Source organism: Schistocerca piceifrons, chromosome 11, assembly GCF_021461385.2.
Source record: "Schistocerca piceifrons isolate TAMUIC-IGC-003096 chromosome 11, iqSchPice1.1, whole genome shotgun sequence".
NCBI classification, from domain to species: domain Eukaryota; kingdom Metazoa; phylum Arthropoda; class Insecta; order Orthoptera; family Acrididae; genus Schistocerca; species Schistocerca piceifrons.
In genome coordinates this window covers 168,259,829-168,285,244 of record NC_060148.1, presented here as the reverse complement: position 1 = coordinate 168,285,244, position 25,416 = coordinate 168,259,829, and the positions used below count along the sequence as shown (strand labels likewise).

The following is a 25,416-nucleotide window of genomic DNA, read 5'->3' as shown; positions in this document are numbered from 1 at the left end:
AGAGACCCGACGCAACTGGGCACGACACGTGAGTCGGCAGCGGCGCACGGCCCCGTCGCCACCCTCCAGAACCTTGTCGACCCTTCCCGCATTTCTCTCAGTAGTTCACGCTGCAGGAGGAGGTCGCGTTAATGTGACTGGACAGTGCATATGCACAGTGTCTCAGTGTTGTATAGCATAAAACATTTATTATTTCAGATATTAGGCCTCTAGGCATAGTGAACGCATTATTGTGGCCGAGATAGACACGAAGCCCACGCCTACCACACTAGTACAAGTTTATATGCCAACTAGCTGTGCAGATGACTAAGAGATAAAAGAAATTATTCAGATAGTGAAGGGAGATGAAAATTTAATAGTCATGGGTGACTGGAACTCGAGAGTAGGAAAACGGAGAGAAGGAAACATAGTAGGTGAATATGGATTGGGGGTAAGAAACGAAAGAGGAAGCCGTCTGGTAGAATTTTGCACAGAGCATAATCATAGGTAACACTTGGTTCAAGAATCATAAAAGAAGGTTGTATACATGGACGAATCCTGGAGATACTAAAAGGTATCAGATAGATTATGTAATGGTAAGACAGAGATTTAGGAACCAGGTTTTAAATTGTAGGACATTTCCAGGGGCAGATGTGGACTCTGACCACAATCTATTGGTTACGAACTGTAGATTAAAACTGAAGAAATTGCAAAAAGGTGGGAATTTAAGAAGATGGGACCTGGATAAACCGACTAAACCAGAGGTTGTACAAAGTTTCAGGGACAGCATAAGGGAACAATTGACAGGAATGGGGGAAAGAAATACAGCAGAAGACGAATGGGTAGCTCTGAGGGATGAAGTAGTGAAGGCAGCAGAGGATAAAGTAGGTAAAAAGACGAGGGCTGGTAGAAATCCTTGGGTAACAGAAGAAATATTGAATTTAATTGATGAAAGGAGAAAATATAAAAATGCAGTAAATGAAGCAGGCAAAAAGGAATACAAACGTCTCAAAAATGAGATCGACAGGAAGTGCAAAATGGCTAAGCAGGGATGGCTAGAGGATAAATGTAAGGATGTAGAGGCTTATCTCACTAGGGGTAAGATAGATATTGCCTACAGGAAAATTAAAGAGACTTTTAGAGAAAAGAGAACCACATGTATGAATATCAAGAGCTGAGACGGAAACCCAGTTCTAAGTAAAGAAGAGAAAGCAGAAAGGTGGAAGAAGTATATAGAAGGTCTGTACAAGGGTGATGTACTTGAGGACACTAGTTTGGAAACGGAAGACGATGTAGGTGATAGCCTTGGCAGAGCCAGTCATGACAAAACATTACCATCTGGTGAGCAAGATGTATGAGACAGGCGAAATACCTGAGACTTCAAGAAGAATATAATTATTCCAATTCCTAAGAAAGCAGGTGTTGACAGATGTGAAAATTACCCGACTATCAGTTTAATGAGTCACTGCTGCAAAATACTAACGCGAATTCCTTACAGACGTGTGGAAAAACTGGTAGAAGCCGACCTCGGGGAAGATCAGTTTGGATTCCCTAGAAATACTGGAACACATGGTGCAATACTGACCCTACGACTTATCTTAGAAGAAAGATTAAGGAAAGCCAAACCTACATTTCTAGCATTTGTCGACTTAGAGAAAGCTTTCGACAATGTTGACTGGAATGCTCTCTTTCAAATTCTGAAGGTGGCAGGGCTAAAATACAGGGAGCAAAAGGCTATTTACAATTTGTACCGAAACCAGATGGCAGTTATAAGAGTGGAGGGACATGAAACGGAAGCAGTGGTTGGGAAGGGAGCGAGACAGGGTTGTAGCCTCTCCCTGATGTTATTTAATCTGTATATTGAACAAGCAGTGAAGGAAACAAACGAAAAATTCGGAGTAGGCATTAAAATCCACGGAGAAGAAATAAAAAACTATGAGGTTCGCCGATGACATTGTAATTATGTCAGAGACGGCAGAGGACCTGGAAGAGCAGCTGGATGGAATGGACAGTGTCTTGAAAGGAGGGTATAAGATGAACATCAACAAAAGCAAAGCAAGGATAATGGAATGTAGTCGAATTAAGTTGGGTGATGCTGAAGGAATTAGATTAGGAAATGAGACACTTAAAGTAGTAAAGGAGTTTTGCTATTTGGGGAGCAGAATAACTGATGATGGTCGAAGTAAAGAGGATATAAAATGTAGACTGGCAATGACAAGGAAAGCGTTTCTGAAGAAGAGAAATTTGTTAACATCGAATATAGATTTAAGTGTCAGGAAGTCGTTTCTGAAAGTATTTGTGTGGAGTGTGGCCATGTATGGAAGTGAAATGTGCACGATAAATAGTTTGGACAAGAAGAGAATAGAAGCTTTTGAAATGTGGCGCTACAGAAGAATGCTGAAGATTAGATGGGTAGATCACATAACTAATGAGGAGCTATTGAATAGAATTGCGGAAAAGAGAAATTTGTGGCGCAACTTGACTAGAAGAAGAGATCAGTTGGTAGGACATGTTCAGAGGCATCAAGGGATCACCAATTTAGTATTGGAAGGTAGCGTGGAGGGTAAAAATCGTAGAGGGAGACCAAGAGATGAATACACTAAACGGATTCAGAAGGATGTGGGTTGCAGTAGGTACTGGGAGATGAAGAAGCTTGCACAGGATAGAGTAGCATGGAGAGCTGCATCAAACCAGCCTCAGGACTGAAGACCACAACAACAGGCCTCTTTTTATGGGGGAAAAAATATTCCTCATGGAACCTTTTCCTTGTGTCAAAGGGAAATAATAAATAAAAATTACGAATGCACAAAAGAACAAGATCCACCATTATAAACAGAACTTCAGATGTTAGTAGATGCAATCAGTGTCCTCTGGCGATGTTATTGTCACTCTTCTGTTCCTGAGAATTCTTGACTGTGTGGTCGAGTTCTGTTTACAGTCTTCGTGTGAAATGCGTTGTGGAATATTTTTTGTTTTCTTATGTTCTGTTCTGTGACATCCAGTGTACTGGGTACAAGTGAAGAATTCGAGGAAAGTTTTCCCTTACGTTTTGAGTCTTAGGAATTAAAATGAGTTTCTTCACTAATAATTTGATCAATCTGTGATGGTAAAATATAATTTGCACAAAATTTCTGTGATGTTTGCTACATTGGGAGTTCAAAAGATACTAACTTTTTGTTTATATGTCAGAGCTTGTCTTCACTGTTCCCAGTATTTGTTACTTGTTACATTGCTTACATAGCAAATAATGTAGAACTTGGATCATTTTTTATTGAGACATCTTATGCCACAGGAAGCTGAGCGTTTTGTCATCCCTAAAGAGGAACCCTTTGACCACAGGGTGCAACCTGGAGAGCTGGGCACCCCACAGGTAGGAAGAGCCTCACACTCTGAGATACTTTTCTTGTTTTCATCCTCATTGTTATTTAATTCTCTTTTTAATTTACAGTACTATGGTGCTAACAAAACCTGACACTGGTCTTTAATCATGCTTTACTCTCAAGTGTAACTTTTTAGGCATGACACAAGGTTATTTTGAGCCACAGAGGAACATTACAAAGATGTTAAAAAACCTAAACTGGCAGACACATGAAGATAGATGCCAACTATTCCATAAAAGGCTGCTCACAAAATTTCAAGTACCACTACTAAGTGAGGAAACTATTTATATACTTCAGCTCATTAATGCATTATGCACCAAGACAAGATTTGACTAATGGTCTTGCTTATGAGCTGGATGAAAATCAAATCAAAATTTTAGTTCAAAGAAATACTGCAATATCCACACCATAATATTGTGGTTCTTGCAAATTATTAAAGGTTTTGGAGCAGCAAATGGTGCGAAACTAATTATTTACGTATATTAACGCATTTGAGGTGATATTGGTGGTTATATTGAAAGTTTGCTACATTAGTTGTTATATTTAATATAGAAACTGCTATCTTGCATACTTCCCACGAATTTGCCTACTTAAAGATTGGGGCTGCAGCCTGGATAGTCTTGGCTCTGATTTGGTAGTTACAGCTATGCCTTTAAAAATGTAAGGTCCAGACTATCTAACCTTGGCCTAATGAAAAACAATGCCCTGTATTGAATTATTGCAGAAGGAAGAAGTGCTGCAGGATGCACCCTGGGTCAGAGGTGGGGCTGTAAAGTTACCATTAAAATACTCTAACAATAGTCAAAGCACGAGCTAAGAAACAAATTTAATTTAAATGCACAGTGTAATAGGCAGAGTACGGAAAATACAGGACAAAAGGCTGTTAAAACAAAACACAAACACGTGGTGGTATTGAACGAAGAAAGTGCCATACAAATGGGAATTTTGTTATAAATTGGTTTGAATTGCACTGAATTTATTTCAAAGATAACAGATGTGAAAACTGAAGGCTCTTAAACATGACTGCTAACATGTGATGGTAATGAAGTGGAAGCAAGTACCAAACAACGGAAGGCACCGAATAAAGGCCAAGTCACATTGGCTGCCACATCACTTCCTGTCAAAACATTCAGAAATGCATTTCAAATGCTGGCAATACAAGAAACAATTATAGTAACAAAACAAGGTAATAATTTTCACATAATCACATTCAATATGCAATAGACACTACACTCAAATTGAGCATAGGGTAAATGTTTCACAGGTATAACATATGACATTTTTTCTACTGGGATGAACCAGTATCTAAAAGAGGACCAGATGAAGTAGCAAATTGTATAAAGATATATTTTGAAAACAATGACATCAAAGATGAAGTAGTAATAACGTATTTGGGCAGTTGTTGCAGACAAAACGAGAACTGGATGTTAGTGGGATTTTGGTTGTACGCGTTGAAGTCGGTTCATTTCAAATGCATTGAACACAGCTCTCTTCAGGTTGTACACAGCATGCTACCCAGAGAGTATTATGCACCATGACAAGATCTGGCTAATTAAAACTAATGGTCTTGCTTATGAGCTAGATGAAAATCAAATCAAAATTTTAGTTCAAAGAAATGTTGCAAGTTCTTAAAACATTCAAAAACAGAAAGTCATTCCAGTTAACACAAATTACTCGAAGCTTTTTCTACAGTTTCTCTGCACCGAAAGATTTGTTTTGCAAACCTGAAAGAGTGCGTAATGAACAGAAGTTCAGCATAGCAAAGTGTCCGAGACTAGTATTTTGTGTCGACCTGCAACAACCTACTCAGACATTGTTTTGTGATACGTACAATGGCTGTGAGGAATTGGTTTTCCTATTGAAACGTGAAAGGCCTTCGAGGAGTAAGTCATTAACGGACGTATTTGAAACAAAATAGGGTGGTCCACTTTCTCTTAAAGACAACAAATTAAAAGACATTCTTTCCTGTTTGACAATATTGTAAAAGAATAGTTGCTACTCACCATACAGCGGAGATGCTGACTTGCAGAAATGCACCACAAAATGACTGTCACAAAATAAGCTTTCGGTCAACAAGGCCTTTGTCAAAACACACACACACACACACACACACACACACATAGAGTGCAAATGCGATTCAAATACCACAGTGCCTGGCAGCTGCAGCCGTACTACAAGCACCACAGCAGTGCATGATGGGAGAGGCAACTGGGTGGGGGTAAGGAGGAGGCTGGGGTGGAGAGGGGAGATGTGGCAGGGTAGGGGTGGGGGACGGTGAGTGCTGCTGTGGAGCGTGCGGGGACGAGGTGGAGAGAGGGTGGGGCAGCTAGGCGCAGTCAGGTGGTTAGACGGTGATGTGGGGCAGGGGTGGGGGGGGGGGGGGGGGAGCAGTGGAAAAGGAGAGAAGAAAAAAGTGTGTGGGTGGAATAGATGGCTGTATGGTGCTTAAATGGAAACAGGGAAGGGGCTGATGGGAGAGGACAATGACTAACAAAGGTTGAGGTCAGAAGGGTTACGGGAACATAGGATATATTGCAGGGAGGGTTCCCACCTGCCCTGTTCAGAAAAGCTGGTGTCGGTGGGTAGGATCCGTATGGCACAGGCTGTGAAGCAGTCGTTGAGATGAAGAACATCGTGTTGGGTGGCGTGCTCACAAGGGAACCTCCCCATCGCACTCCCCTCAGATTTAGTTATAAGTTGGCACAGTGGATAGGCTTTGATAAACGGAACACAGATCAATCGAGAAAACAGGAAGAAGTTGTGTCGAACTATGATAAAAATAAGCAAAATATACAAACTTAGTAGTCCATTGCAAGATAGGCAACATCAAGGAGAGTCTGAGCTCAGGAGCGCCGTGGTCCCGTAGTTAGCGTGACCAGTTGCGGAACGAAAGGTCTTTGGTTCAAGTCTCCAGACAATTATTATCTGTCCGTCCGTCTGTCCGATGCGAGGTAACTGCACTGTAGTATGGGGACGCTACACCTAAACAAACATCGAAACACACGACATCAGTCGACTACAGCGCACGGAAGAGAGAGTATTCCTGCTAACGAGGCTCCCTGGCTGGCAATTGACTGTTCGCTACTTTGGACGAGAGTTCATTAAATATGGGAGATGTATTCCGTGGGCAGTATCAATCCAGCAAATATAGCGGGCAGACGGACAGATACTTATTGTTTGAAAATAAAAAATTAAACTTTTAACTCAAGGGATGACTTGAACCAAGGACCTCTTGCTCCGCAGCTGCTCACGCTAACCACAGGATCACGGCACTCCTGAGCTCGTATCATCCTTGATGTTGCATATCTTGCACGTGGACTACTCAGTTTGTATATTTTGCTTATTTTTTTCATAGTTCCACACAACTTCTTCCTGTTTTCTCGATTGATCTGTTTTCAGTTTTTCAAGGCCTATCCACTGTGTCAATTTATAACTGAATCTGAGGGGGGTGCGATGGGGAGGTTCCCTTGTCAGTAACAGGGTGGTCCAGTTGTTTCTTGGCCAAAGTTTGTCGATGGCTATTCGTGTGGACAGACAACTTGTTGCTTGTCATGCCCAAATAGAATGCAGCACAGTGGTTGCGGTTGCAGCTTAGTGTGTAGATCAAGTGATTGTTTTCACATGTAGCCCTGCCCTTGATGGGATAGGCGATGTTCGTGACCGGACTGATGTAGGTGGTGGTGGGAGGATGTATGGGACAGGTCTTGCATCTAGGTCTATTACAGGCGAATGAGCCACTAGGTAAGGGATTGTGAGCAGGGGTTGTGTAAGGATGGACGAGTATATTGTGTAGGTTCAATGGACGGCGGAAGCCACGGTAGGATGGGTGGGAAGGATAGTGGGCAGGACATTTCTCATTTCAGGGCACAACGAGAGGTAGTTAAATGCTGGCTGAGAATGTAATTTATTTGCTCCTGTCCTGGGTGGTACTGAGTTACTAGGGGAATGCTTCTCTGTGGCCGGGCGGTGGGACTTTGGGAGGTGGTGGGAGACTGGAAAGATAAGGCACGGGAGAATTGTTTTTGTACAAGGATGGGAGGAAAATTATGGTCCGTGAAGGCTTCAGTGAGACCCTCGGTATATTTAGAGAAGGACTGCTCGTCGCTGCAGATGTGACGATCGTGGGTGGCTGGGCTGTACGGAAGGGACTTCTCGGTATGGGACGGGTGGCAGCTGTCGAAGTGGAGGTATTGCTGATGGTTAGTAGTTTGATATGGACAGAGGTACTGATGTAGCCATCTCTGAGGTAGAGGTCAACATCTAGGAAGGTGGCTTGTTGGGTTGAGTAGGACCAAGTGAAGCAAATGGGGGAGAAGTTGTTGAGGTTCTGAAGGAATGTGAATAAGGTGTCCTCATCTTCAATCCAGATAGCAAAGATGTCATCAATGAATCTGAACCAGGTGAGGGGTTTAGGATTCTGGGTTTTAGGAAGGATTCCTCTAGACGGCCCACGAATAGATTAGCACAGGATGGTGCCGTGCAGTTGCCCGTAGCCGTACCACAGATTTGTTTGTAGGTAATGCCTTCAAAGGAGAAGTAATTGTTGGTGAGGATATAATTGGTCACGGAGACTAGGAAGGAGGGTTTGGAATCTGTCGGGCATTGGCAAAATTAGTCTCGAATAGTGGCAAGGCGACGGGCATTAGGGATGTTAGTGTACAGGGAGGTGGCATCAATAGTGACGAGCAGGGCACCGAGTGCTAAAGGGTGAGGAACTGTGGAGGTTCAGTGGAGGAAATTGCTGGTGTCTTTTATATAGAATGGCAGTTTACAGCTAGAAGTTGTTGGTCTTTGAGAGCAGTTGGGGCACAGTAACCGGCCACAATGGGGCGTCCTGAGAGGTGGATTTATGGACTTTAGGAAACATGTAGGAGAGTGGTAGGGATGAGGATAGAAATGGGGTCTGGGGAGAAGTTCTCGGATGGGCCTAAGGTTTGAGGAGAGACTGGAGATCCTGCTGGATTTCTGGAATGGGGTCACTGTGGCAGGCTTCGTAGGTGGAAGTATCTGGCAGTTGGTGGAGTCCTTGTGCCAGGTAATCCTTGTGGTTCAAAATAACCGTGCTGGAGCCTTCATCCACTGGTAGGATTATAAGGTTGAGATCAGGTTTTAGATGGTGGACTGCAGTTCTTTCTGCAGATGTAAGGTTAGTTTGCATGTTGAGGGATTTGGGGAATGATGGTGAGGCAAGTTTCGAAGTTCAGAAATTCTGGAAAGTTAACGGGGTAATTTGGCAGGGGGAGGGGGGAGGCAGTGGGGGGTGAATCACAGTTGGATGGAGGAGTAAACTGAGTCAGACAGAGCTCAACATTGGTCTTTGATCGAGTCTGATTGATAGGGTTGGTGGCGAAAATGTGTTCCCACTGTAGGATCAGAAGAGTGAGAGAAGGTCCTTCACAAGTCCTGAATGATAAAATTTGGGAGTGGGGCAAAAGGTGAGGCCTTTGGAAAGGACTGATATTTCTGCGGGGCTAAGACTTGTGGAGGAAAGGTTTGTGACTGTTTTTTAGGTCTGTTTAGGTTCGGGATTCTGTGTGGTGGTGGGAGTGAGTTCAGGAGGATGGAGTAAGTGTAGTAGGACTGCGAGACAGGGTTTTTCACCTGTGAGGGGATGTGAGAGAGGTTTGGAGGTGGTTGTTAAAATGGATCCCTGCTGTGTATCATGGTTGGTACCCCTTCTAGCCAGAAGGCAATTCATCATATCACTGACAGGATCAGGAGGAGGAGGAGAGGAAGTAAATTGCTAGATTTTTTTATTTGTTTGGGAAATTTGGCAGGAGTGAAATTGATCTACTTATGTGAATGGTAAGGCTGTGCACAAAGTCTGATGAAGAAAATGCTGCGGTACATAATAAACTGTGTATGATATCAGTTTAAAACTTGTGACATGTTTGGAAAAATAATGTGCCTTTGTCTGTAACATGATTTGTTTGCTTGATTCTGTTACAGTATTGTTACATTTATTTGATTGTATTGTCAAGCTATGAAATAATAAAATTCTGGTGACACGGAAATTAATTTTATATTGCCCAGAGTCTAGATCAATTCTTGAGTCACCGTGAAAAAAAGAAAAAGTTGTCCTAAGACATCATCCTTCATCAGAAACAGAACAAACACATACATTCTCTCTCTCTCTCTCTCTCTCTCTCTCTCTCTCTCTCTCTCTCTCTCTCTCTCTCTCTCTCTCTTACACACACACACACACACACACACGAGACTGTCCTCTTTGGGCAAAAAGGCCTGACTGCAGCGCTCACCGTCCCCCACCCCTACCCTGCCACATCTCTCCCTCCCCACCCCAGCCTCCTCCTTACCCCCACCCAGTTGCCTCTCCCATCATGCATTGTCACTGGTGCTCATAGTGCAGCTGCAGCTACTGTGGTATTTGAGTTGTATTTGCACTCTGTGTGTGTGTGTTTTGACAAAGGCCTTGTTGACCGAAAGCTTATTTTGTGACAGTCATTTTGTGGTGCATTTCTGCAAGTCAGCATCTCCGCTGTATGGTGAGTAGCAACTATTCTTTTACAATATTGTCAAACAGGAAAGAATGTCTTTTAATTTGTTGTCTTTAAGAGAAAGTGGACCACCCTATTTTGTTTCGAATACGTCCGTTAATGACTTACTCCTCGAAAGCCTTTCACGTTTCAATAGGAAAACCAATTCCTCACAGTCATTGTACGTATCACAAAACAATGTCTGAGTAGGTTGTTGCAGGTCGACACAAAATACTAGTCTCAGACACTTTGCTATGCTGAACTTCTGTTCATTACGCACTCTTTCAGGTTTGCAAAATAAATGTTTCAGTGCAGAGAAACTGTAGAAAAACCTTCGAGTAATTTGTGTCAACAGGAATGACTTTGTTTTTGAATGTTTTATGAACTTCTCCCCAGTCATCACATTTATAAACTCTCTGGGCAACATGCTGTGTACAACCTGAAGAGAGCTGTGTTCAATGCATTTGAAATGAACCGACTTCAACGCGTACAACCAAAATCCCACTAACATCCAGTTCTCGTTTTGTCTGCAACAACTGCCCAAATACGTTATTACTACTTCATCTTTGATGTCATTGTTTTCAAAATATATCTTTATACAATTTGCTACTTCATCTGGTCCTCTTTTAGATACTGGTTCATCCCAGTAGAAAAAATGTCATATGTTATACCTGTGAAACATTTACCCTATGCTCAATTTGAGTGTAGTGTCTACTGCATATTGAATGTGATTATGTGAAAATTATTACCTTGTTTTGTTACTATAATTGTTTCTTGTATTGCCAGCATTTGAAATGCATTTCTGAATGTTTTGACAGGAAGTGATGTGGCAGCCAATGTGACTTGGCCTTTATTCGGTGCCTTCCGTTGTTTGGTACTTGCTTCCACTTCATTACCATCACATGTTAGCAGTCATGTTTAAGAGCCTTCAGTTTTCACATCTGTTATCTTTGAAATAAATTCAGTGCAATTCAAACCAATTTATAACAAAATTCCCATTTGTATGGCACTTTCTTCGTTCAATACCACCACGTGTTTGTGTTTTGTTTTAACAGCCTTTTGTCCTGTATTTTCCGTACTCTGCCTATTACACTGTGCATTTAAATTAAATTTGTTTCTTAGCTCGCGCTTTGACTATTGTTAGAGTATTTTAATGGTAACTTTACATCCCCACCTCTGACCCAGGGTGCATCCTGCAGCACTTCTTCCTTCTGCAATAATTCAATACAGGGCATTGTTTTTCATTAGGCCAAGGTTAGATAGTCTGGACCTTACATTTTTAAAGGCATAGCTGTAACTACCAAATCAGAGCCAAGACTATCCAGGCTGCAGCCCCAATCTTTAAGTAGGCAAATTCGTGGGAAGTATGCAAGATAGCGGTTTCTATATTAAATATAACAACTAATGTAGCAAACTTTCAATATAACCACCAATATCACCTCAAATGCGTTAATATACGTAAATAATTAGTTTCGCACCATTTGCTGCTCCAAAACCTTTAATAATTTGCAGGAACCACAATATTATGGTGTGGATATTGCAATATTGTCTGAGGGAGCATCATTTTTTGCCCATCTTAGATGCACTTTCAGTCAGGCCTTACTGTCCAAAGAGGACAGTTACGGTGTGTGTGCAAGGACGTAGTCCGGAAACTGGATAGTTCTAGCATACTTTTTCACTGTGTCTGCCTGTGACTCGACCCCTCCATTACGTGGAAAGTAAGAATCTATCTTTTTCCTGTGGTTAACAATGCAGGAAAAGATAGACTGCCACTTACTGTAAAGATGATGTGTTAGTTGCAGACTGGCACAGGCCGAGCTGCTGGAGGCGGTGGTGAGGCGTACGTGAGAGGTGCTTGTGAGCGTGCGTGGTGTCTGTTTCTCTTTTGCTGATGAAGGCTGTCGCTGAAAGTTTTGTGTAAGTGTCTTTTAACTGTGCCTGTCTGCAACTTGATGTGTCTTCTATACGGTAAGTAGTGATCTGTCCTTTCCTGCATAGCTGATATCCCTATCTGAAGTTTCCATTGTTTGTCCTTCCCTGTTGTTGTTATTCCCTCCTGGACTTTCTATTATTTGAGATTCTGTATTGAGATTGTATACTTCTTTATAGCAAAAATTGTTAATATAAATCTTAGTGTAAAAAACTGAAAAAATTGGGACATCCTAAATTTGTATTTTGTAGAGGTTTTTCAGTAATGTTTTGTTAATTCAACCAGCAAGTATTCTGTGGTAACTCTGTGCTAACCTGTGTTAAGTGCACTCAGTTTGCAAGTAAGCTATGTTAACGACCCATTGACGAACTTTTAAGAATTAAAAGTTTGGGTAGAATTTACCATAAGTATGTCTTTATAGTAGATGCATGTGAAAAAATGATTTATCTGGAAACAAAAATCACATTGGTTGTACACAGAACGCCGGCCGGGGTGGCCGAGTGGTTCTAGGCACTTCAGTCTGGAACCGCGCAACCGCTACGGTCGCGTCACAGGTTCGAATCCTGCCTCGGGCGTGGATGTGTGTGATGTCCTTAGGTTAGTTAGGTTTAAGTAGTTCTAAGTTCTGGGGGACTGATGACCTCAGATGTTAAGTCCCATAGTGCTCAGAGCCATTTTCTTTTTTTTTGTACATGGAACATATTATTTATGAGATTTTCTTCAAACTTCACTGTGTGCTTCCTCAAAACGACCATCTTTTCCCAAACCATTGTTTGGAGTCGAGGTCTACATAAGTGTGTGGTCTTGTGTGCTGGCTGTAGACCGATTCTTTACGGGTGATGCAGGGACTGTCACTGTTTGGTTTTCCTTTTATGGTAATTACATTTTGCATGATAGGCAGTCAAATGAAAATGAGGCAGATTGGAAAAAAGTTAGTAAACTGTTTATTACTTCAAAAGTAATTGCCATAACTGATGACACTTTTATCCCACTGTGAGACGAGAGGGTCAGTGTCTTCACGGAAAAACGTTTTCAGGTACCTATCAAACTGTGATTGTTCTCGGGTGTGCACCTCTTAGTCCAAAGGAAATTGACAGCCACAAATGTCTTTCTTCGTGGCTCCAAAAATATGGAATCGCATGGGGAGTACAGAGGATGTGTAAGGGATTGCCAGCGAAACTTCTGCAGCGTGGTTGAAACGACCTCGGCAGAATGTGGGTCATTACGTGTGACTGTTGATTTGCTTCAGATGAAGAGGTCACACCTGGCTGTAGTCGTACTTCCTTAGGCAACCGCCGACATTTGTCCACGAAGGCATTGACTGTCACGTCTCTCAGCGGGAGAAATGTATTAACAGTTATGATGATTACTTTTGAAATACTCAATAGTTTACTTACTTTTTCCATCTGTCTTTTGTTTTACTGCCCATTGTAGTATGTCAGTATGTGGAATGGGTAGAATTTCAATTTTTCTAAATGGTTTTCTGCACGAAGGAATATGGCGAAACTGCAGTTCGTCCGTGAAACAGATAGCTTATAAAACTCATGTATGGCTCACACTGGAATAATGACAAAATGTCTACATCACAGCACACTAACAGGCAACATTGGGCTTATACAGTGAAGGGGGCTTCGAATGGCTGTAGGCACGTTTGACTGGTGACAGAGTAAAACAGACGTACAGAAAAATCTCGTCCGATTGACACTCGGTGAAAGACACGGTACATTTCGCTACAACCTACTGTGAGAGGATGTCGAGAACTGCCATTCTGGACAGCATCTACAAATATTCTTCTGCTTCCCACATATCTTTCCCTATCTAAATAATATAGGGAAATAGTCCACACGGAGATGTACGAGCACTTGTTCTTCCTGTGTTCTGTCTGTGGAACAGAAGTAATCTTAGTATATAGTGCAGTAGAAAGTGCCATGTGCCATGTAGTTCATAGTCATCCGTGGAATGTGGCTGTATGTGTAAGAATTACTTAAAAACTCAAAGAAGCTGTTTTCAGGGGTGTAACTGGATCTTTTCACAGAAACCTCTATTGACATTTACATAAATAATCTGCGAACCACTGTGAAGTGCATGACAGGATACTACAAATTGTACCAGTTATTGGGACTTCTTGTTCCATTTGTGTACAAGTAGGGAGAGCAGGAAGGGTAATTGGTTAAACACCTCTGTGCACACTGTAATTAATCAAATCTTCTCTTTGCAGTTCCTACAAGAGCGATGTGTAGGGCGTTGTAGTACATTCCTAAAGTCTTGAGACTTTGTAGATACGTTCTTGTGGGGTAATTATCAAATCTCTTCATGCACCTGGAAAGTCAAGTTGTCCAACATTTATGTGAGACTCTTATGACGAGTCAGGGGAATATTTGTATACGTTCAGTTTCCTCAGACAGTCCTAGTTGGGACCGGCCCCACGCACTTGTATAGTATTCGAAAGTAGGTCACATCAATGATTTGTAAGCACTCCTATGTCAGTGATCCCATTCCACCAGTGTCCTGCCAATGAACTGATGTGTTGGCTGGCCTGACCGTATGTGATTGCTCTGTTTCATGTCCTTACAAATTCTTACATCCAGTTATTTATATAGGTTGACTAATTGCAGTTGTCTCATTGATATTGCACTTATAGGATACTATGATTTTCCATTTTGTGAAATATGTAATATTTGTGCGGCTAATTTAAGGCAGTACTTCATTGTCAATAACTGCACAATCTGGGAAATGTCTGAGGTCGCTATTAATATTGTTACATTGCGGTGCCATAATTAACCTCTACTGTTGATAGATCTGTTCTAGTAACAAATACATTCTCGCTTGAATTTGTGTATGCAAGTGTAGATATTGTAATGAAATGATTATTAAATTGACACCCTAGCTGCAAACAGGTGTTGATATATCATTGGGGACATGTTGAAAGTGTGTGGTGTGCCCCAACCAGGACTAACCCGGGATCTCCCGCTTACACGGAGGATGCTCTATCCGTCTGAGCCACCGAGGGCACAGAGGATAGTGTACCTGCAGGGACTTATCCCTTGCACGCTCCCCGTGAGACCGACATTCCTGACGTGTCCACACCACCACATTTGTAGTGCACCTGAGCAGGAGATCCCGGGTTGCAGTCCTGGTCAGGACACACATTTTCAACATGTCCCCAATGATATATCAATGCCTGTTTGCAGCTAGGGTGTCGATCTAATTATCATTTCATTCTAAAGAAGCTGCACGGTATCTCTTCCTTCGGGAACAGATACTACCTTCATATATAGATGTTGTAATGGTTTGTATTAAAGTTGAGCTTGTGTATTATGAAATTTAATTGCGTCATCTGATGTTTCAGGTAGCTGCGCCGATGAACGGAGAATTCGAACTGAGGGGGTAAGTTCTTATACTGTTGTCCGCAGCTCGCAGTCGTGTGGTAGTGTTCTGGCTTCCCGCACCCGGGTTCCCGGGTTCAATTCCCGGCGGGGTCAGGGATTTTCTCTGCCTCGTGATGACTGGGTGTTGTGTGGTGTCCTTAGGTTAGTTAGGTTTAAGTAGTTCTAAGTTCTAGGGGACTGATGACCATAGATGTTAAGTCCCATAGTGCTCAGAGCCATTTGAACCATTTTTTTCTTATTCTGCTGTGAAAAGTCATCGTGATAGGTATACATCAGTACTCTTTAAATGAAATAAACTAATGTTTTCAGCAGATAGTGTTAATTCCATCTAGTGACATTTGAAATGTTACCAACATTCTAAGTTAATGGCGAAAAAACTCAATTTTCCTAACACCAAATGAAGGTAATATACTGACAGAGGAAAAAAATGCAAGACCGAAAAGTAATTAATACACAGTAATGAAATTTCAGGAATACGTGCGTGTAGCTAACACAGTTAAGTGGTTAACATTGCAAGATCACAGGTTAATGTAAGTGCAAGAAAAGTCATTGTAAACGTGAAATGCTGGTATGTAATAACAGGTGTAACCTCCAGAATGTTGACTGTAAGTGCACAAATGTGAATGTATTATCTTGCACAGCTGCCAGATGTTAGTTTGTGGGATGGAGTTCCACGTCTGTTGCACGTGGCCGGTCAATACGGGGACAGTTAACGTCAGTCGGGGACGATGCTGGAGATGTCGTCCTGTGACGTGTCCTGTGCGTTCGGTTGGAGACAGATCCGGTGACAAAGCAGGCCGAGGCAACGTGTCGACAGTCTGTAGTGTGTGTCAGGTTACGACAGTGGTTTGTGGGCGATCGTTATCCTGTTGGAAAACACTTCCTAGAATGACAGCATAACAGATAGAATTAACAGATCAGCGCACAGATTTGCAGTCAGGGTGCGCAGGATAATCACGAAAGCTGTCCTGCTGTCGTACAGAAACGCCGATCACTGGCAGTGAGACGCAACTGACCTTCATCCTGCCCACCCACCAGCTCTCAGTTGACACCACTAAACTTGCAGAGGCTGGTAGTTTGGGGTCAGTGGAAGACACGCTACTGGGTGTCTGGCTCAGAGCTGTCCTTGAAGTAACTGATTTGTAACACTTTCTTGTTTCACTGTGGTGCCAACTGCTGTTCAAATGGCTACTGCAAATCCAATACGATACACCAGAGCCAGTTGCCGAACACGGTGGTCTTCCCTCTCAGTAGCGTCGTACGGCTGCCCGGAACCTGGACTTCTTGCGACCGCACGTTCCCGTGACTACCGCTGCCGGCAGTCGTGTACAGTGGCTGCATTCCTGCCGAGTCTTTCTGCAGTGTGGCAGGAGGAACATCCACCTTCTTATAGTCCTATTATCTGACCTTATTTAAACTCAGTGAAATTTTAATAATGGCATCTTTGTCACCTTAAAGACATTCTCGACTAGCATCAGTTCACCACGTCCAGTGTCGAAGGTGACTTAGGCTCACGACCGTTGCAGTGTGTATTTGAAGCAAACTGGATTTCCGTCCTCATAGTGGCACTTATAGTGCCATTCTTGTGCAACTAGCATGAAATTTGAGTAGACATTGTCTTTCAGGTGTAGAAACGTGCCTACCAACTTTTACTTATGCCGCACAACTCCTCCTTCGTGTCGAGGTTTATTTTCCATCGGTGTATTTTACTACTTCATTTGCTCAAGTTACGTGTTTTTCCACCTTCATTATTCTGAATTATATTGTTGTCACAGCTGCAAAATACTAACGCGATTCTGTACAGACGAATGGAAAAACTGATCGAAGCCGACCTAGGGGAAGATCAGTTTGGATTCCGTAGAAATGTTGGAACACGTGAAGCAATACTGACCCTACGACTTATCTTAGAAGAAAGATTAAGGAAAGGCAAACCTACGTTTCTAGCATTTGTAGACTTAGAGAAAGCTTTTGACAATGTTGTCTGGAATACTCTCTTTCAAATTCTGAAGGTGGCAAGGGTAAAATACAGGGAGCAAAAGGCTATTTACAATTTGTACAGAAACCAGATACTGGTTATAAGAGTCGAGGAGCACGAAAGGGGAGCAGTGGATGGGAAGGGAGTGAGACAGGTTTGTAGCCTCTCCCCGATGTTATTCAATCTGTATAGTGAGCAAGCAGTGAAGGAAACAAAAGAAAAATTCAGAGTAGGTATTAAAATCCATGGAGAAGAAATAAAAACGTTGAGGTTCGCTGATGACATTGTAATTCTGTCAGAGACAGCAAAGGACTTGGAAGAGCAGTTGAACAGAATGGACACTGTCTTGAAAGGAGGGTATAAGATGAACACCAACAAAAGCAAAACGAGGACAATGGAATGTAGTCGAATTAAGTCGGGTCATGCAGAGGGAATTAGATTAGGAAATGAGACACTTACAGTAGTAAAGGAGTTTTGCTATTTGGGGAGCAAAATAACTGACAATGGTCGAAGTAGGGAGGATATAAAATGTAGACTGGCAATGGCAAGGAAAGTGTTTCTGAAGAAGAAAAATTTGTTAACATCGAGTACAGATTTAAATGTCAGGAAGTCGTTCTTGAAAGTATTTGTATGGAGTGTAGCCGTGTATGGTAGTGAAATGTGGACGATAAATAGTTTAGACAAGAAGAGAATAGAAGCTTTTGAAATGTGGTGCTACAGAAGAATGCTGAAGATTAGATGGGTAGATCACATAACTAATGAGGAGGTATTGAATAGAATTGGGGAGAAGAGGAGTTTGTGGCACAACTCGACAAGAAGAAGGGGTCGGTTGGTAGATCATGTTCTGAGGCATCAAGGGATCACAAATTTAGCATTGGAGGGCAGCGTGGAGGGTAAAAATCGTAGAGGGAGACCAAGAGATGAATACACTAAGCAGATTCAGAAGGATGTAGGTTGCAGTAGGTACTGGGAGATGAAGAAGCTTGCACAGGATAGAGTAGCAGGGAGAGCTGCATCAAACCAGTCGCATGACTGAAGACCACAACAACAACAACAACATTGTCGAATACAGAAATAAATTATGTTTTATCCATTGTAGTGTGACATATCCATTAAGCCACAGTGTCTCTTGGAATCTCTCTGTCATAGAATCTCCATTATCTCATTGCCCTATTAACTAAAATAAACTGGCCCTCTCTACAGTCATCCCTGTTAAATGTCCAGAAACTTCCTCAGACTGAACAAAGCGTAGGTTGGAGACTGTGATTTGACAGCTTCTTCATTACCTTTCACTAATGCAGAATTTGCATCGCGCGACCTCAGCAGGAGGTCAGTACCTGCCTGGCAGCACTATTGCTGCAGTGGTCGCACGCTGTGGCTCAGGTGGTGACATTGCAGCACTTCAGTGGCCACTGCAATAGCAGTTGTGACTTGAGCTTTTTCCCCCTCCTGTGTAACAAGATAAGTGGGTGTTCATTAGATAATCACAAATACGAGGTGCTGCCCAAGATATCTGAGAATTTCAGTGTAAAAATCAGGAGACTAGACACAAGTCTTCTGTCACATTCAAAGTCGTCAGCTCAGGCCTGTGTCCAATGATCCCAGCATTGTTTGCATATTTATAAGCACTCCTGTAGGTCTGCAGGGTAAAGGATGTTCAGGACCCATTGGGACTCCAATTCGATGTCTTCAATTCAGCCAAAGTGTTGCCATTTAAATGCGATTTTACTCTCGGGGAACAGTTTGAAGGCACACGGGGCAACATCTTGCACGTATTGAGGGTGGGGGACTGTTCCCGTGACGTTTTTGACCGGGAATTCCTTCACAGTGAATGAGGTATACCCGAGTGCATTGTCACGATGCACTGACCAGTCTTTCCTTTTCCGCAACTCGGGCCATTTGCGCTGAACATTTTCCACAGTTCCCTCAAAACCTCGCAGTACGACTGTCTGTTGACAGTCTGACTATGTGGAACAAAACTCCTTGTGCACTATTCCCCGAATGTCAAAACAAAAATGATCAGCATTGACAGTATGTTGCTGCAAACTTGTCGAGCTTTTTCCGGCCTCAGAAAAGGTGGTGTTTTCCATTGTGACGATTGCTGCTTCTCTTCAGAGTAGAGCCGAGATTTGTCACGTGCGGAGGTTTCATTGGTCAATACTGAGAAGGTGAGGGACAAACATGGCTACAGTTCATATAGCGTTCTAGCTATTGAATGAAATGTACCATACAACAGCCCAAGTGTCTTACAAACATCACGAATTATCTGCCTTAGGTCTTTGTGAATCACATCACACGCTTTTACGATCATTTCTACTGTTGTACATCTCGAGACTCGACCACAGTGTTCATTATCTTCCGCAGACTCTCGGCCTCCCTCGAAGCTCTCGAACCACTCAAATGTGTTTGCTTCACTCGGTGCACTCTGACCGAATGCCTCTGACGGGATGCTGTGAGTTCCAGCTGCAGTTTTCTTCAGCTTGAAACAAAATTTGATACAAATCAGTTGCTCCTTCACTTTATTTGTTTCACAATTCTCAGAAGCACTGAAACACATGCAGACATACACACCAGCACCCCGTAACTGCGTGCACCAAAGATGACGCAACTTTGTGCCGCAGTAACCGAAATGTGTACCTCGGGACATCTAGTGACAGAATGTCGTACTGCTACTGGTCTGACTGGTGCAATGAAATTCTCAAATATTTTGGGTAGTACCTCATATCGATACTACTCTGTCTCACCAAAAATGCCTAAACACAGTTTGCACAATTTTCTGTTCACTAGCACGGAAATGAAGTTTAATCACGACTCGGGTGGAGTTTAAAGAGACATCCTCTTTGTCGGAATGGAAAATTTAATTAATAAATTCGGAGACGGGATTGTGGCTGGTACTAACCGTAGAGGGGCAAAACGTATAGTGCTGCCAATAGACAAATACGAAAGTGGCAGCATTATCACAACTCTCAGAACTTTGTTCCTCGCTTGGGGAGGAAGCGCAATAAGTTGAGAAAGATTGGAAAGGACGGACAAGGGTGAGCAGAGATGAAGGGGGGACAATCAGTTGTTCAGTTGCTGATACTTTCTGCAGCCTGCTTGTTAACGTTGGGAGGACCCTCGGTTTGATAACTGTCACTGTCTAAGATGTATACAAAGTAAGAATTAATGAATAACCACTCCAGTCACAAAAAACTCTTTGTTTTAGTCCATGACCAGATTTGCCTTCAATATTGGTGCCATTTTTCAGTGGATATGTAAATTCTGCTGTTGTGAGAAAAACTAATCAGTATAAAATCCAAAACTGGTTCTGGACTAAAGAACATCATTTGAGCAGCTGGAGTGGTTATTCATTAATTCAGTATGCAGTGGCAGAGGAGAAAAGCATTTCAAACAGAGAGAAACTAATAACGAATTGCGAAGATCTGGCACCGTGTATTTTGTTCGACATTTTGTTATGAAGTTCCAACTTTTTTATTTTTAAGTCTGTAGTGTGCGAGTCACCTCATCTCTGCAGAACTTCTGCACCTTACAGCCACTCGAACTCGCTTACCGTATTTGTGTATTCGTCTCCCTCTGCAATTTTTACCCGTCACACTTCCCTCCATTTCAAAATTGGCAATTCCCCACAAGTTTAATTTATTTCCAGTTAGGTTCTGTACCACTTCGTTAGTTGTTTCTCCTGTTCGTATAACATTCGTGCACCGTTCTTCTGTAGTACAACATTTTGAAAGCTTCTATTCACTCACCATCTGAAATGGGTACCGTCCACATTTCACTTTTGTACAGTGCTACACTCCTGGCTGGCGGTAGCCAAACTGCAACCCGAATCAAGTTTTTTATAATAATATCTATCTAGCAGTTAACAGCTGAATCCAGAAACACCAGCTAACATTAAGAGCTTCTTAAGAGTGTAGCTTTCCTGCCGAATAACAAACAAAAATAGTTAGAGAGACAGTAAAATTTTAAGAGACACTTAATTTTAATTAATGTCGGTGATTTCAGTCGTAGTGCAAAGTAAAGTTGGCTGCTTACCTGAGGGGCAGAGGAGTAATTAGTGCTGCACTGCAGGGTTAGACAATGTAAGAGAGGGAATATTTTGTCATTTCTCTTCCACATGTGTGTGAACGACTCGTACTGATCGCCTGCAGTGATATAAATTATCTTCAAATGTGGAACTTACATGGAATTGAATTAAGACTGTTGTAATACAGCACAGAGATAGAAGAAAAATAAAATTCAAAACATTTATTAAGCATCTGTGATTGTGTCTCATATTGTGTAATTCATTTCAATATAATCACAGTTACTGTTATTAATCAGTTTTGGTCGAAATTCGACAGTTTTGGATCAAACTTTGCTGTTAAATGTTTCGTGCCCAAAGCATCTGAAAAAATTACTTAGCGTGAGGTGAAGGATATGCCGACATCCTCAGAACCTCTCTGATAGTGACACTGTGATTTTCCAGAACCGTTTACTTTACTTCTTCCACATTTTCGTCAGTAATTGATGTGCTAGGGCATCCGGGATGGTCGTCATCTTCAACATCTTGCCCCTCCTCAAAACGTTCGTACCACTGGTAAACTCTTGTCTTACTTGCAGTACATTCTTCAAAAATCACAGTCGACATTAAAATTGTGGTAATGCACTTTATTCCATTATTCGAGCAAAATTTAACGCAAAATCGTTGATCCATCATTTTCCAAGTAAAAATTCACCGAGCACTCAAAAACAAGTATAACTGTTTTCTACTGTCAACTGTAAACTAAATATTGAAAACAATTGATAATGCAAACATATGTCATGAACATGTGTCCCAACAAGATAAAAAAATTGGGAGTGTTATATAAAAAACCAGCAAAATTAAAAAATTCTCTTTTCTTCTCGATCACACATTGTAGTCCTTTCCCATTTCAGCTTTCCCTTATTTGCTTTGTACCAGCTTGCCATCTTAGCTCTCGGTGCTCACACAGCTGCACCTTTTTCCTTCAAAGATGTTTTTAATCTCGGTACAGCTGGTATTTGTCATTCCTGTACTCGTGTGGGCTTCTAAAGCTTTGCATTTCTCCGTAGTTATTATGGACTCTCTGTCAGTCTCATTGTTTAGATATCTGCATTGCCTTTTGTTTGCTATATTTTTGTGTCGACTCCTTTCATTAATTAAATTGAGCATCTCGTGTGTGCGATGCCCTTAGCATCTCGTATCTGAAAGCTACCCTTTTGTTTTAATTGCATTCATTCAGTCAGTGTCAGCAAATTGTTGCCTATTTATCCCTTTGACACTATAAGAAAAAGCTAGATTGCTAATGAAACTGTAAAGATTTCACGTTAAGTTGTAAACGGCACAGTAAAAATGCAATTGCACATTAGCTCTCCCACAAAGCCTTCGTCAGAAAAGGAGAGTAGAAGCAGCAGTCTGGGCAAAGGGAATGGATAGCATAATACGAGTGGGGAAAGAGAGAGCTCACAGTCTGGTGACGGGCATTCGTCCCGGTGGCCAACTGATCGGTAGGCACACCGGTATAAAAAGCCGTGCAGCGGTTGCGACAGAGTTACTGAATGACGCGGCTGCTTTCACGGGCAGCCGGGCCATGCTGGGCTAGGATAAATCTGTGATGGGACGAATAGGAAGTGCTGGGTGGGTGGGTTAGGCAGGTTTGGCTCCTGGGACTTCCACGGGGATACGGTACCTGTGGCAAGGGGTCGGACTCGGATGTTGTGGAGGTAGGGTGGGCGACGTAACGCCATTTTAGGAGGGGTGGGAAAGATCTCGAGTGGGATATCCCTCACCCCTTTATAGCTGGTTCTTGGGGGTGGTGGGAGGATTGGGGGTGTGAAGGAAAATGGTATGCAGGGTGTATACGACCTGGGACAACCGGGAGATGTGGGAAAAACCCGGGAATTTTTTCATCCACGAGAAAACCGGGAGAAACCTGGGAATTGTTTAGAATTCCGGGAATTTTTCATTGTTTTAATTTTCAGTTAAATTTTTGTGATTTTGACCGATAGGAACCAATACTCTGACAAACGATATTACTGTATCCCGCTACTGCAGAATAATACTGCAGCAACAAAACATGAAAGAGAAAAAATAAAAACGAAAATGAAACTTAAGTTGCAAAGGAAATGCGCCGTATACAGCAACAAAACACAGTTCTCATACAAGCATCTGCCAACAGCAAAGTGTGCCAAAGGCTTTATGAAGACTATGCAATGCTTCGTAACAACAAATTGCCTCCCGTGAGCGTGACGTGACAACTGTGTTAAGTAGATTCGTTGGAGCAGTTTGCGGGCGGGCTCTTGCACGTGCGCAGTTGAGTCGCGTGTGAGTAGTTGAGTAGTACCTTCTCCCGTTTCTGGTTACAGAAGTGTGGCTTGGCGTCACTATCTAGTATTGCCTCGGTTCGGAAATATAGTAGATCTGGGGCTGATGCACAGTGCAGTCTGAGTTATGGTGGGGAGGTGTGTCGTCTCCACGTGACCTGTGACCACGTGACCAGTGATTTTGTTGTTTCCTCTTCGTTTATAGCACTTGGGTTAAATGATAAAACGGATTTTTGAGGCCGGGAGCTATCAAATGAATTAAAATATGTTCGCATAGTTACGGAAGGCAAATATATGTTACTAGTTTCAGATTTTATTTCCAACTTTCTGACAGTCGAGCATTAATCGCCTTGCAGAACAGTGAAATTATTTTTATCAGTTTGCTAAAGAGATTAGGCTTTTATTAATCTTTTCTTCTGAGGCAGTCAGTTTATTTGAAACCGAGGATTAAATTTCACTCTATTGGTTTCTTTCAACTATTCGCTGCATTTCGAGTGCACGTATGGCATTATGCCATAATAAAGAACTGAATGTGAGATAGTACAGTACTGGTACTCCATGAAAATTTACATCCGAATCTGGACATACGAATTATGCATTTTAGTATGGTTCATGAAATTCCGATGCTCTTGAATCATCCTCTGATGTATTGTTTCTTTTATGCCATAATGTAAGATCTTTTAATGTTTTACATGTACAAACATGTGGGCTTCCTGTGTCATCGTAGCTACGCAAGCGCGGTGACGCCTGTTATCTGGCGCTCTCTTGCAACTGCTGAAACGAACCTGTTTGTAACAGGTCGTGGGAAAATATTGCGAACGGTGGTTTGAAAAGCGTTATATTCAAAGCAAATTTCCTTTTACGCAAGATGGTCTATGTTCGAGAATGTACGATGAATTTCTTAAATCACAGAGTGTTTGACTCTCATTTAAAAATCAACTCTTTCCTCCAGCTTATTAATCTTAGAGACCAATATTATATGTGAATGCTATGTACATTAATTTAAACCATTAACTTTTCTTATTTGTGTGTTTGCGCTACTTAAGAGTGATGTTGCTATTGGCTGACTACATCACGTGTCCCGTGCTGTCATCAGCTTGTGAGATGACGTGACACGAGCTGTGACTGGCTTACAAAAGCGCATCGCATTCTCAATTTCAATGTTTCAGAAAGTGACGTGCGGTGTTTAGTGGAATTCAAATTTATACCTTCGTAATACGAAAATATGCACCGTACATGTTCCTGCACATCAAAGGTCTTTCAAAACTTGTTTTTCCCCTTGAGTTTCATTTTCTAAAGTGCTGGGAAATTCTACGTCGGTATATAAAACCATAAACATTCAAAGGATTGATGAGTTTTACAGTGTCGAGGAAGAGTATACTGTCACTTAACACGGAAAGGTGTATTTTCACCCAGGAGAAACTATATTTTTAATTGGGAAATCCGGGAAATTTTTTTTCCTTGTCCACGTATACACCCTGGTATGGGATATCTATTTGTAGAATAGGTCTGGGGGGATAGTGGCTGTCTGTGAAGGCCGTGGTAAGACGCTCAGCATACTGGGCAAGGGAGTTCTCGTCCCTGCAAATACGCCATCCCCAGCTGACAAGGCTGTACGGGAGGGATTTGTTGGCACGAAAGGGATGATAACTGTCAAAATGTAGGTGTTATTGGTGGTCGGTGATTCTAATGTGGACAGAGGTGAGGACGGAGTGATCGGAGAGGAGAAGGTCGACGTCCACGAAAGTAGCGTGCTGGATCGGGGAGGACCGGGCGAAGTGTAAGGGAGAGGAGGTGTTGAGGTTGTGAACCATTCGGGATAGGGTATCTCGACCCAGAGTCCAGATAGTAAAGATATCTTCGACGAACGTGAACCAGACGAGGGGTTCGGCATTTTGGGAGGTCTCCTCTAGACGGCCTATAAGCGGGTTGCCGCAGTAGGGTGCTA

The 25,416-nt window shown here is 42.3% G+C and overlaps 1 protein-coding gene across 7 annotated transcripts in view; it reads left to right on the top strand.

Annotated features, from left to right (window-relative positions):
• LOC124719919 overlaps positions 1 to 25,416 on the top strand; it is a 155,465-nt gene that overhangs the window by 117,510 nt on the left and 12,539 nt on the right. For 4 of the 7 annotated variants that reach the window (XM_047245114.1, XM_047245113.1, XM_047245116.1 and 1 more), the window contains 2 exons: positions 3,272 to 3,349; positions 15,133 to 15,170. In XM_047245114.1, the coding sequence (XP_047101070.1) occupies positions 3,272 to 3,349; positions 15,133 to 15,170 (116 nt within the window). Of the gene's footprint in view, positions 1 to 3,271; positions 3,350 to 11,649; positions 11,771 to 15,132; positions 15,171 to 25,416 lie in introns of all 7 variants that reach the window. The other 3 variants (XM_047245115.1, XM_047245118.1, XR_007006017.1) reach the window with 2 other exon arrangements.